General features: G+C 43.3%; 3 protein-coding genes and 1 long non-coding RNA gene across 4 annotated transcripts; 3 read left to right on the forward strand and 1 right to left on the reverse strand.

Moving 5' to 3' along the window:
• Positions 1-72: 72 nt before the first annotated feature.
• On the reverse strand, positions 73-819 carry LOC135616483 (putative glycine-rich cell wall structural protein 1). Its single transcript, XM_065115717.1, has one exon. The coding sequence runs from the start codon at positions 692-694 to the stop codon at positions 260-262; it is 435 nt and encodes a 144-aa protein (XP_064971789.1). The 5' UTR covers positions 695-819; the 3' UTR covers positions 73-259.
• A 2253-nt stretch (positions 820-3072) lies between these two features.
• On the forward strand, positions 3073-4180 carry LOC135616484 (uncharacterized). Its single transcript, XR_010488352.1, has 2 exons — positions 3073-3606; positions 3691-4180. It is a non-coding gene; the product is annotated as an uncharacterized LOC135616484 (long non-coding RNA).
• A 2172-nt stretch (positions 4181-6352) lies between these two features.
• LOC135618008 (ocs element-binding factor 1-like) lies at positions 6353-6784 on the forward strand. The gene has a single exon (XM_065118909.1). It carries the CDS (start codon positions 6353-6355, stop codon positions 6782-6784), a length of 432 nt encoding a protein of 143 aa, XP_064974981.1.
• Positions 6785-9683: 2899 nt separating this feature from the next.
• LOC135616056 (uncharacterized) lies at positions 9684-11069 on the forward strand. The gene is made up of 2 exons (XM_065115221.1): positions 9684-10476; positions 10588-11069. The coding sequence occupies exons 1-2, from the start codon at positions 9996-9998 to the stop codon at positions 11031-11033; spliced, it is 927 nt and encodes a 308-aa protein (XP_064971293.1). The 5' UTR covers positions 9684-9995; the 3' UTR covers positions 11034-11069.
• Positions 11070-13043: the final 1974 nt, after the last annotated feature.

A 13043-nucleotide genomic window follows, 5' to 3' on the forward strand; every position in this document is an offset into this window, starting at 1 on the left:
TGGAGACTCGATGAAACTAAGGACACTTGTCTTCTATCATCCATCATATATGTATAAATATGTAATAATCCATACATAACTATTGTCTTCATAATTAAGAACCAACCTGAAGTGATAACACAGAGTACATGCCATTACCATATTACTAGTCTCACGTGCCAATACAATATGCTGCAGCGAAGGGAAGATAACGTTCGATGTAATACATACGGACTACATACTGCAGAGAAGGGGGGAAACGCGTGAAGGCAGCAAACGCTCAGCAGTAGGCGACGCACCGCTTCTTGCAGTCGATGGTGCACCCACCACCACCGCCGCCGCCGCCGTAGCCCTTGCCGGACCGGCTGAAGGACGAGAAGCACTTCGCGGGGCATGTCACCCGCTTCTTGTAGCAGGGACCCTTGTCGGAGCACACGACGGAGGGCCGCACCACCCCGCCGCGCGCGTGCCCGCCGGAGGGACCGCCGAAGCCCGCGCCCCACCCGCCACCGAACCCGGGGACGTTGAACCCGCCGCCGGGGCCAAAGAACCCGCCCGGATCGGAGCCGAACCCAGGGATGCCCGCTCCGCCACCGCCGCCGCCGCCGTGGCCCTTGCCCTTGGCTAGCTCCGCGTCCAGGTCGCGTGCAGCAAAGCAGAACCTGGCGGCGGCAGCGAGGAAGAGAAGGGAGAAGAGAAGGCTAGTTTTCTTCATGGTTCACACACACACACACACTCTCTCTCTCTCTCTCTCTCTCTCTCTCTCTCTCGGCTTTTCTACTGTATATTTGTGGTTTTAGCTTGGCTATGGAATCTGATACGGGAGTTCATGTTCTAGAGTAGAAAGTGATGGTTTATAGTGGGGGAGAGAGAGAGAGAGAGAATGTTGAATGCGCATTCGAAGGAAGAACTGTTGTTGACATTGACAAAGATCTACTATGGTTCAGACATGTAAATCTATCTCACAATGGCATTACTTTTGTCTTTAATATTATAAGTATATAATATTGCAAATTTTAAAGAGATATATATATAAGTACTATAATTTTAATAGGGAGCAACCACTTAAGCTTGATTATTTTTGTGTCCCACTGATCACAGAGATTATCTTATAAATCTTTTATGGTACACTGCAAACCTACTATTCCTTTCCCCCACACGCCCTCCCTCCCTATGAATAAAAGAACTGATTGGCAATCTTCTATTCCTCTCACTTTATGTATGTGTAAGCGAATCTAGAAAGTAGATTGACCATTGTTTTGTTGAAAGCAAGCACCCAATGGTACTTGAAGGAGCTCGGTATCACACAATCTATGTGCTGTTCTACGAGAACCGGTTAGTCAAAGTTATATGGCTTAAGCTTATTAGGCTTATAGATTAAGCCTAATCTATAAGCTTAAGCTTGTGTGATAGGTATCTGGATGAACTCAATTTATGTGCTGTTCTACAAGAACCGGTATCACACAATTTAGTCCACAGCCTAATTAATCTCGATATATAGGTATGCGGATGAACTCAATAGCTTAAGTTTATTAGGCTGTGGACTAAATTCAATATATAGTCGGTTGACTCTTCTAGTCGTTAGTAACGTAAGATTATTATTTAATCATCTATGAATCTCTTATAAATAAATATTATCCTAACAATTAATTTATTATCATGAATAAGCGACCATTAAATAATTTTCATAATATTTTTTACGTATAATATAAATAATAAAATTATATTGGTTGATATTTTTTCTCGTGTAATTTGGCCAACCATGCCAAGCAGTAATCCTCTCCCTCTTCCTCGAGTGGAGAGACAACTTTGTCTACTTTCTTTCTAATTTGTTGACTTACTTTTTTCCTTTGGATTCCACGTAAAATATAGACCTCATCTCCAAGTGTTTGTCAAAAAGACACATCCAATCTTGCAATGCTTTTGTGATGCCTTTCTTTCTTCTTGAATTGTGGTCGTTGGGAATCAACCACCCACATCTAATTCCAGGCTGCCACACCTTGCTGTATCCCACCCATTCTCACTTCACAAGTGGATGACAGAAAGAGGGACACAGATTAAAGGTGTTCACATTCTTGCCAGGACTAGTTGATCACTGGTCTCATAAATGCATCATGATCCCCTCTTCCTATCCATCCCAATTAAGATCTATATCTGCCCAAAGAAAAATGAATATAATTGCACCCTTTTTTTTGGTATATTACATTGCCATCCATGTAGTATTTGTTTCATTTTTTTTTGGTGGTTCTGCTGCTACATGCAATGCACAAGGCTGGTTTATGAGGGAGGATAACAAATTGGACAACACTGATTCAAGCAGCAGATAGGAAGGATCATGGAATGCTTTTAACACATTTGTTGCCTTATAATTGTGATAGTATGAATATTAGCAAATTGTAAGAGGAATTCTTAAGTAGAGCAGATAGGTCTATAACTTTGTGTTTCATTGCCAAACCCAAGGGAAACTTTTCGGAGATGTTCGATCTTCTCATGTCGTAAGGAATATAAATGAAAGTACCAGATAGAGAATATAACTTCGTGTTTCATTACCGTCCATCGGTTTGATGTTTGCTTTTCCTTCTCCACTAAGCCTGAAAGTGCTGATGGAGTGTCATTCTCTCTGCTTCCACAGATGGCCTTGTCTGATGGACCTGACAAATAGATTTGCAGCCCAATCCTATGCCGTAACACATCTCAACAAAGTTCTTATACTTACGGAGGGTCGATGCCTATATCTTTGTTATCTGGTGTAAAGCTCAAGATACGCTGAGGCACTACGCCCTCGCAGACTGCGGTTCTTTGCTTGGTCGACACATGAAGGCATCCTCCATACTGTGGTAATGCAGAAGATATCAGTGATCACATTCTTGCTGCATGTCTACTTGCAGTTTTTTATTGGCTGGTCTGCGCTGCTCTTCATGCGGGAGGCGCAGAGCCCTGACAGAATGCAGCATGGCGAGGTTGGCTTCTTCTTGGATGGGATCTTTTGCCTGGAGAAGCTTATCGTCTTCGGCTATTAAGAGATTTCACGTGTTTAGCAGATATGCATGTGAGATGTAGTCGTATTCGATGCATGTGTATGTATATTTTGAACCCGTCGACCTCTACTTTTGCTGTCCTTTCCACCTCGATCTCTGTAAGCTTAGCTGCCCTCTTTCCTCCGACGAATTATAAAACCGATCAGTATTGGGGACGGCACGATGACCGGAACAAGTCCTCGATGTTGACGAAGTCAAACCTCGAGGGTGCAGCAACGGTGTCTCGGCCGCGCGACCAACCACGGAAAGGTCTCTTTCCGTTGGATGTAAGCCATGGGTCCGACGAACAATAAGCCACCTGTCGCATGCATGTTGAGCTCCTCCTTGTGGGGGACCCACGGCGAAGTCATCGATGCCCGTCAACTCGGTACGATTTAGAGCAGATGAAGAAGCACCGAAGTCGCGTCGCTGCAGCTATTAATGGCTGTTCTCGTCGCTTCGGTTGAGCCATTCACTATTACAAGTAAACATCCACTCCTGTTCAATGTCCTCATTCCCTCTTCTTCTCGGTAGCTCTTTGAGATGGCTGGCTCTAGGACGAAATGCATCGACTTCCTCCTCAGTATCCTTCTGCTAACCCTAGTTTTGAGTCAGTATCTTCTGCACATGTTGTAAGATTTAGACTGATTCTTCGGTGACTGGTTGAAACATTGGCGAGTTTTGTGGGTGTCAGATGATGTTGGAAAGGCATCAGCCAAAGCTGAAGATGATGGAAGAGGGCGAGAGCTCGAGGAATATTCCATTCGCCGCCTGACAGGGTCATGGACTCAAGGCTGGAGGAGGCTGTATCTTCCACCACCGCCTGCCGGAAACACGTTCAAGGCACAAGTTGTCCCTTCGCCCCCTCCGCCGTCGCTTGAACGGACGCCAGAAGCGCCACCACCTTCAGCTATGGCATGATGAGCGCCCACTCTGACTCTGATATGTTCGTCAGCCTCGGTGCACTCCTGCACAATCCTCTTTTGGACAAATAGACATGGATGCATGCATGTTTCATAAGTGATTCTAAAGCATCATAGCAGCCAAGTAGATGCTCTAAATCACTCTTTCCTCGTGATAATATCACGATACTAAGCTTTCGTCTACAAGTTGGTTCCTCTTTCGTGCTGGGATTCTTGATTTGAATTATATAAATTTCAAGAGTATCCCAAGAAATTCTTCCATGGATATTTCTCATGCTGCAAACGTTTTGCTTTTACAATACTATGACCTCGACGGAAAAAGAAATCTAGGTTTCAGTACTATAAGGCACGCATAGTCAAAAACAATTAGGTGCCGGTCCTTTTCTTGCTCGTCACAACATGGTTGTCACATCGCTTTCAGCGCCATTAGATACATGTTGAATCAGACTGTCTTCCATCGACATGCTTCACAAGTTGTCCATTCCCTACAGGAATTTTGAAGGTGACAATTCACCGAACTCTGTTTTGAGTCACTTGTTTTTATTCCCTTTCTCTTCCTGAAGTATATATAATGCATGCCATATTGAAGACTTCAATCGTCCTACTCAACCTTGGTTGTCGACTTATGAAGGAGGAAAGATTTTGGCAGCTGGTCTGGTCAAGTGATTGGAGGTGTTGGTGATTGGGATGGATTTTTCCATTCCAGCATTTTAATCGTCCTACTCTTAAGGAAGCACTCTTTTGGACCGAATTCTTGAAGTTAAAGAATAATGTATCCTTCCAATTCGTTCGATGATCTTTTGATCTTACAAAGATCATCTGATGCACCTACATAATTAGGCTCACAGAATAATTGCCATTCTGGATTTCATGAATATATACATCAGCCAAAGTACATGAACCTACTTCTTTTACTCATCATCTGATTTATCTGAATTGAAATTTAGTTAACACCATACAATTAGGTTCACCATAGATGCTTATAAACAGCATGGCATACCTAATTATATGCAAACAGGAGGAGAAAAGAATCAGGTCCTCATTTTAGAAACGAAAGAAAGCTCCTCCGAAGACATTATTTTCTTCAGTGACATGTATCTGTTGCAAGGGTTTCTAATAATAATAATAAAAAAACAGAGTAAAAGAGTGAAGTATTCAGCATCCCATGTTTATCTTGCTTTCGTAAACATCAAACAACACCTGTCCCTTCTCGCTCTAGAAGAGTGGAGATTCCATGGAAAACGTGGAGTATGCCTTCGAAGGATGCTTAAAGATAAACTACTGTTCCTATAATAAACTCACCTAAAGGACAGCAGAATGACCCCAACTTGCTTCGGATCGGTACTTTTCGTTCGTGTCTCCTTCCCTCTAGTACTGCACTGGCAGCTAGTTTATAGTGTTCCGTTCTGCAAGGGTGTGGTTGGCATGCCTTCTAGCAGGGAAAAGAGAGGCCTCGGTACCGAAAGCAAGTTCTTTCTAATCCTCAGAAACTAAAGCAAATCGTTTCGGTGATGTCCTCGCATCTTTCATGTTGATCTCGTGTGAGTAATGGAATCTTTCTGTGTTAATTATGAGACTTCTTCTTGTGTAGCTTTATGGTGTCCCTGCGAGGTGCAGTTTTCAGGTTAAGATAAAAGTTGGAATCGACTCATTTTCTTTTACTTTTTTTGTTTTTTGGTGAATGAATTAAGATAAATATATAGGAACATTAGGCAATTTTATTCGGCTTAATTCACTCCTGGGTTTGATGATAACTATCATGAGTTTTGGATGACAGACGACGCATGAGAAGGCGATCTCTGCAGTACACCTTGTGCAGCAGCAATCGCTCTCTCTGTCTTTCACTCTCTCTCCCCGTCAGTAGCTCTTTGGAGTCTAAAGAGGACTTGAGAACCTAGCTTCATCAGTGAGGGGACAAGAAGCACCAAAGGTAGATTAGACAATGTGTAGAAGGATTATGGATGAGTGCATGGGTTTGTCCAAATAATTGCTAAAGGAAGTGTTAATGTTGCTGGCAAAACATAGTCGTCGGATGATCTATAGATCATTTTGGAAAATAGAAAGATATTAGAGTAACATAAGCAAGCTTACTTTCTCGGCTATTACGTAGTCAAAATTTGGTGCTTATGCCTTACTTAGCCGTCGGTCGCATCCGAGCCCTTCTTACCCAAGACTCACGAATCACGACGCGCTAAAACCTTCCTATCCCCATAACCCACCGTGCGCATCATGACATGCGAATGACACCCGCATCAGCACTCAGCCCCACCCACCGCCCACCACGTCACATTCCCTGCACCAATCCTCTGGGTCACCTTCCTAGGCCTTTTAAATCTTGACCCACGCATCTGCCTTTCTTCCCTTTTCTCGCTCGTTCTCTCTCTCCTCTCCTCTTGCTGCTGTTGTTAGCACCCGTCGGTTGCCGAGATCACGATGCTGCCGCTCGTAAACCAAGCGTCCGTGCTCGTCGGCTTCAGGCCATCGTGGTCTGGTCCAGCGGAACCCGAGCAGAACCTATCGGCCGTCTCCCCGGACGAGCGGCGGCGGCTCCGCCGCATGATCTCCAACCGCGAGTCCGCCCGCCGCTCCCGAGCGCGGAAGCAACGCCACCTAGAGGAACTCCGCGGCCAGGCGGGCCGACTCCGGTCCCAGAACCACGAGCTAGCGGACCGCCTCGGCGGCCTCGCTCGCCGCTGTCTCCTTCTCCGACAGGACAACGACCGCCTCCGCGCCGAGGCCTCCGCCCTGTGCCGGCGGCTCGCGGATCTCCGCCGCGAGGTGGCCCTCCGCCAGTTTCACCGCCTGGTTGCGCCGCCTCCTCTCGGCGCCCACCACGAGCTAGCTTGGGCATCGTTGATTGTCTAAGCCGTACGATGAAGTATTTGCATGAGGAGCCGGCATCGATTTCTCGGTTCTTTTTCTTCTTCAGTGGCTAGCAGAGGGCGATGTCTTCCCTTCTCAAGGAACGATGAGAGTTGCTTCCACTAAATTTAATTTACTTCCTCCTCCTCCTCCTCCTGTTCCTAGAAATCAAATCATATCGCCATTAAGCCGAAGTGAAACTCCAAAATCACATCACGAGTGGACCGGCGACGTACTTGACGAACTTTCTTTTTTCTTTTTTTTTTAATGCTGGAAGTCAACGACGGGGCCCGCATCGACGAGCACAACTTACTCTCACGCCGGAGGTGGATGGTGCCGTAACGAGGTAGAGCGGCTTCCCGTTGGCTAAACGATGTGGGTCCCACATCAACTGTAGCCTCGCATGGCCCCGCATGAACGAAGCCCACCTCACTCTTTCGCCGCAGTGGCTGATCCCCGTGCCACCCGACGCAGCAGAGCGGCCTCCCCGGCCGGGAAGACCATCCCCGCGTTGGGTGGTGGTTGATCATACGTCTTGGCGGACAATAATTTATCAGTTCTATCTGGTGATATAATAATAATAATAATAATAATAATAATAATAATAATAATAATAATAATAATAATAATAATAATAATAATAAAAATAAATTATTACTGAATGGATTGCTTCACAATCCAACTTTGGTTTTTTGTTGATCGGCCATCGCAATTGCCACGTCGAAAGAAGAGGAGCATGCCAAATTGTAAATTGAGCTACTCGGCACCATGTTTGTCTTCGATGGTGGTGAAAGCAATGTCCATTTTCCACTTGAAGTCGACATTTTTGGCAGTTTAGAGACCAGTCTAGCTTATTGATGTGATTAAAGTTGGGGTTCTGATATGAATCCCCCTTCTCGTTCCCATTTCATGGCTCCTCTCGTAGCATAAGTCGCAACAGTTCCGATGATTCGATTAACCCACCGTCGTTTAACCGATCATCTCACTTGAATTTAGTAGTATTTTCACTCATTAAAAAATAACATAATATATAATATTCTTCGATATGAGAATGAATGAATGATGACGTGTGGAAGATTATTGATACATCATCAATGCGATCGACTTATTATCCTCCCTGAGCCAAGTCGATGGCATGGAATCAGACGTGTCACTGCAACATAACACTCTCTTTCGGATGACCTGTTGTGAAGCCAACAATGAATGAATGCCGAGTCTGAAGGATAGATATTAAGTTGATGGCAAGAAATCAGACGTGTCACAGATTGATTCGGTCGAACTTTGTGTTACCAGATGACCCGTCAAAGATTAATGTGTGAAAATAATTCGGTGATGTATTATTCACTGCAGGTTTACATCAGCAAGTGTTTTGCTGTCTCTGTGCATCAAAAAGTGGCTTCTTTTGCTACACTTGCTTCTTGCTGAAGTTGTTCTTTCTGCTTCCAATGATAGTTCTTGTTGCTTGTCTCGAAAAAGAACCATTTAATTCACAAGTTTTCCAACATGTATCAGAAGAGAAGTTCCTCTTGTCCGAGCTTTGAAGTCTTTAGCAAGTTGTGGGAAAAAAAGAAAGATCATCTTTTTGACATAAGAGCAGAGTCCATCTTAAGGAGATCTCCTTGATCTATTTATTATACTTTTGCAATCCAATAAGATTTCTATATCCTGTTTTCTCTATATTCTATTTCCTCAAGTCGAACCGCATTTGAATACAATCTTCAAGAAGCCTGGTGGTTGGGCAGTGACACACACAAAAGTCAATTGCCATCTTCCATGGCTAGACTCGAACAAGTAATACACAACAATCCACATGGTTTTTGGATGTTGGTGTTAACAATGGTTCTTTCATTTTCTGATCTATCCATACAGAATATAATTCCCAAAAGAATTCCTGGATGTGTATATATATATATATATATATATGTGTGTGTGAGCTATAATTTCCATATTTCTGGTGGATGATCAAATAAGATACCGCTACCTAATGGCGGTGGCATAGCCCAGCTATGTTTGAGGGGATAAAGCAATTAACTTTCTAGCATTAATTAGCTAATGGGTTTTGCTTCTATTAATAGTTCTTGTGGAACTGAGATGGTCTGCTTGGTGGTGGCCACCATGTCAAACTTGTAGATACGCAAAAGCTTCGAGAAGCCAAGCAGCACAGGTATATGCTATGAGAAATGTTGCTATCAGAAGCAACTTCAACTCAACAATCATCATTGCCCTTCAATATCCGATGAGCAGCTATATACCTGAGCATGTCAATGGTGAATCCACTGTGAACTCATGAAAAGAAGCTCGACTTGACAAAAAAAGATATCTCACGACTTTCATCATGCAGAGGTTTTGATCTATCATGACTTCCGGAAACTTTGTTCTTGCAAGGACAGATTCAGGGTATCCTTGGATGATCAATATGTTGGCCGCTTTAGGGTCGTGTTGTATCCCAAGTAGTTCTTTTTAGCTGTTCCTCCACTTTTTGGTTGACCAACACGAGGATCGGTCGGTGAAGTATGCAAGCTGATCGTGCACCTCCTTGCTCATTCTCTTCATTGATCGTCTTCTAACCTTTGTTGAAAGATTGGAGATTCAAAATATATATGAAGAAAGGTTGAAGGCAGAAACAGTAGTATCTGGGAGAAATGCTATCGAGACCTTCAACAAGACTCACCCCATGACATGCGTAGGAGGAGAAGCCAAGCCAAGCCAAGCCACCACCACCACCACCACCATCACCCAAACACAAATCCCAACAACAAATCAGTTCAATCTTTCCTACCCCACACTCTCTTGTCATGGACACATGGTTGCTCCTACAACCCAACAACAAGGTATGGACAAAGGAACAGGTGGGGACAATCGATACTTGCCAAAACTCTCTTTTGGCCAGGTTTTGGGCAATTTGGTGATCCTGTATTCATCAGAGCAGCAGCCTTCCAATCACTGCCTGTGAGCTGGTTTTTAGAGAAGAGAATGATGCTTTCGTTTCAAGGCTTGGTGCAGAATGTTCAGATTTTAATGCATATTATCTGACAGCAGTCCCAGGCTCTGAAAGGCTTGTGAGTCCTTCCAGGTTTGGCTGCTTTCTTTGGGTCACATACACAACAGGGAATGGTTACTTGTTTCTTCTTCCTCTCCATCTGTCTTCCCTTTGGATGTATAGGTCATTCCTCTCACCTTTCTTCTAAGTCTGTAGTAGTAAATCTGGAGGGAAATGGCTTCTGTTCCCAAGCCTATGCATCACGGTATGAGGCTCTTTGAGCTGTTGGAAGAGCAACAAGAGCCTTTTCTGCTGGATGTGTACCTTTTGGAGCATGGATACTCGGATAGAGCAGTGAAGACCGATGCTGCTGCGTTCATGTGCTGGCCTGCTGGTGCTTGTAGGAGGCTAAGAAGGCTTAGCACCCATGGGTTCAAGAGGAAGAGAGCTGGGTTTCTCAGGTGTCTGCTTAACAAAGTTGTCTGCAGCAGAAAAGCTTGGAGATGGGATGCTGCAGCTACCGGCAATGGAAGATGGCGACTCTTTGGATCGTTCTTTGAGATGAAAGGCAAAGACGACGCAGCGGACTTCCGCCGGTTATCGTGTTCCGGTGGCACCGACGGAGCTGAACCGGACAGGGAGGAGCAGTGGAGAGCTTTCTGCTCCTCCAATCAGCTTAGTCCTGTGTCAGTCCTGGAGCTGCATTCTGACGAAGGTGGTCTATAAGAAGTTCTTCTCCTTCGCATTACCTTTTGGGTACCTTGTTATAGATTTCAGATACATTGGTGTGGTCTTGTGTTCATGCTATTGCTCCTGATTTCTGCAGTTGGGGATGAGGAGCCATCGATCTCATGCTTTAATTCTTCGAAAGAGACAAAGGAAGCTCCATGGATGGGCTTCGAAGAGCAGCTCCACTCTAATCGCCATGACCCTCGACAGGCCAACTACTCAGAATGCCACTTCTTTGAACCACACTATTTTCTAGTAGACTGCCGCAAAGAGGCACAAGGAAAGCTTTCGACTTCTCGTGGATGCTCAAGTCCGGAGATCATTCAGGAGGAGATCTTGTCATGGGAGGATCAGAGAGGTGGTTCGGGCAACATATCCCGGTTGATTGATTTCGACTTCTCCAAGTCCAGGGAGGAGTGGAGCCATTTCCAGCATGAGATAGGAGAGGTTGGGATCGAGATGGAACACATCATCTTTGACGAGATCAGAGAAGAAACTGTACTTGATGTTCTACATTGTCACTGTGCACTGGCAAGGTGTTGATTCTAATGAATAGCATCTAAGAATTTTACTTGCTTACATTAAACCTCTAAGCATGATGCCACAGGCAGAGACAAAAATCCTTGCTTGACTCCAGGTGTTGATTCTATGCTGGAGTTGAAGGTTATTGTGAAAAATTTGTACTTTATTTAGGTGACAATAATAAGAAAGACTTGCTGGTGTTTCAGTTCATCAGAAGGATGCCTATTTAGTAGTTCCTGACGAAGAGATTAATAAATTTGGAGCTGGACACTGAAATGTCAGCATCTGGTGTCAGAACAAAAGCAATGTAATCGGCGGCACTGAGGACCGCAAAGTGACTCAACAACATTAGATCACTGTAGCAACAAGAGGCAGGATCGAAGAACCGAAACAAGTTGCTGAAAGATGAAGCTCAGGGAGGAGAATGGCAGAGACATGAGAGTTTCCATTGGAGTGCCATGTTGTACTGGTGCAGCAATGGTTGGTTGGTGGAACAGAGTTATTCGGACACTGGATGGTCCATGGTTCCATCAGATCATGTGCATATCGATTACATGAGATAGATGAAAGATGCATGACGATGTTGATGCCTTGGACCAGTGCTTCTGTTGCCACTGTTCTGAGGACATTTGTGGTGATACCAAGCTCGCGCTTCATTCCTTGATCTCGAAAAATAGATAGTTAAGGTGGTGGCGCATGTCTACTTGATAAGGAATCATTTGATCGATCGATCATCAGGTGCGACCCGTAAGCTCATAAGGAATTGTTTATCTCTAAAAGTAAGAGATACTCGGTGAACTTATAAGCTTTTGATTCTTATACTTATCAGTGAAACTAAATGATCTTATCAATAGTAGTAGACAAACAGTCATCATCTCAGAATCCAGGAAACCGAATCAATTGCCATCAAAAGTCCTCAAAGCTACCATTTCATCCTCATCACACTGAAGAAGCAGAGAAATCTAAAGAAAGACTGACACCAACTAAAGCATAAAACTATACTATGGCATGCATGAGCACGCATGAATCCAACAGACATGTGATGACAACCAGAAAAAGAAATCTTGATTGTTGAACTCTATTTCTGTCTTCTCTCGAGTCTCCTCCCTCAAACGGCTGATCCAATGTCAGTTGATTCTCTGTGGCTCATCCAGATTTCTTCTGTATTTATTCTCACAAGAGAGTGTAGTCTTAAACAAGTGTTGAGTGATCGAAACAACATAAAAGGACAAAACTTTGGTAGAGCAAATCAGCTGGTTAGCTTCGAAGAACACCACCTTCTTCGAGCTTGTCACTGTCTCTTCTGCAATGCAAATCAAAGACTAACTAAAAACATCTCAAACAAGAATAATTTAACAATTTAACTAAAAAAAGATTAAATAATTGCAATGAGAAGAAAGAGGTGAAGAATGAATTTTCTTTTTATTTAAAAAAAAAATGCTACTGTTCCATCATGAGTATAGGGTGTTAAAATTTAATTATTAAATTAATGCAATTTTATGGTGCAAGATTCATTGAAGTTTTTGGCAGCATGGACAATGAAGATGGTTGTTTAAAGGACTGGAGAAGTAACAACAAAAATAAAATAAAATCTCTCATCTAGTGTTGCAATTACTAGAATTTAGAATATTGTGGATATGGCTTAAACTTCTTAGGATAAATGATTATCTAATTAAAAATATTTATTATGGTATCAGAACAAGTTATTTGTTTGAATTATATACTTACTTCTCTTTATTTGTTCAGGATAAATAGCTAATTAAGATATTTGATGAGCAAGTGAGGGAAGAACATGATAGAAAGGTCTCGAGTTCATATTTATATATATTTATATGATATTCAAATCTAATTGATGATATCCTCACAAAGATTCTATGAATTATTTGGTAATACAGGATGACAAAAGTCCCTCTTAGTCTAATTTCTTACCTAATCGTATAATCTATCCTAAATTCTTTGATCTCATCTTATCTTCAGAATTTTTCATTATATCGTCAATATTATCTCTCTCTCTCTCTCTCTCTCTCTCTC

The sequence above is a fragment of the Musa acuminata genome, chromosome BXJ2-7 (assembly GCF_036884655.1).
Source record: "Musa acuminata AAA Group cultivar baxijiao chromosome BXJ2-7, Cavendish_Baxijiao_AAA, whole genome shotgun sequence".
In the NCBI taxonomy this organism is placed as follows: Eukaryota; Viridiplantae; Streptophyta; class Magnoliopsida; order Zingiberales; family Musaceae; genus Musa; species Musa acuminata.

Coding starts and splice junctions, on each gene's coding strand:
- LOC135616483 (XM_065115717.1), bottom strand. CDS start 694: ATGAAGAAAACTAGCCTTCTCTTCTCCCTTCTCTTCCTCGCTGCCGCC.
- LOC135618008 (XM_065118909.1), top strand. CDS start 6,353: ATGCTGCCGCTCGTAAACCAAGCGTCCGTGCTCGTCGGCTTCAGGCCA.
- LOC135616056 (XM_065115221.1), top strand. CDS start 9,996: ATGGCTTCTGTTCCCAAGCCTATGCATCACGGTATGAGGCTCTTTGAG. Junction 10,477..10,587: donor GGAGCTGCATTCTGACGAAG/GTGGTCTATAAG, acceptor TGATTTCTGCAG/TTGGGGATGAGGAGCCATCG.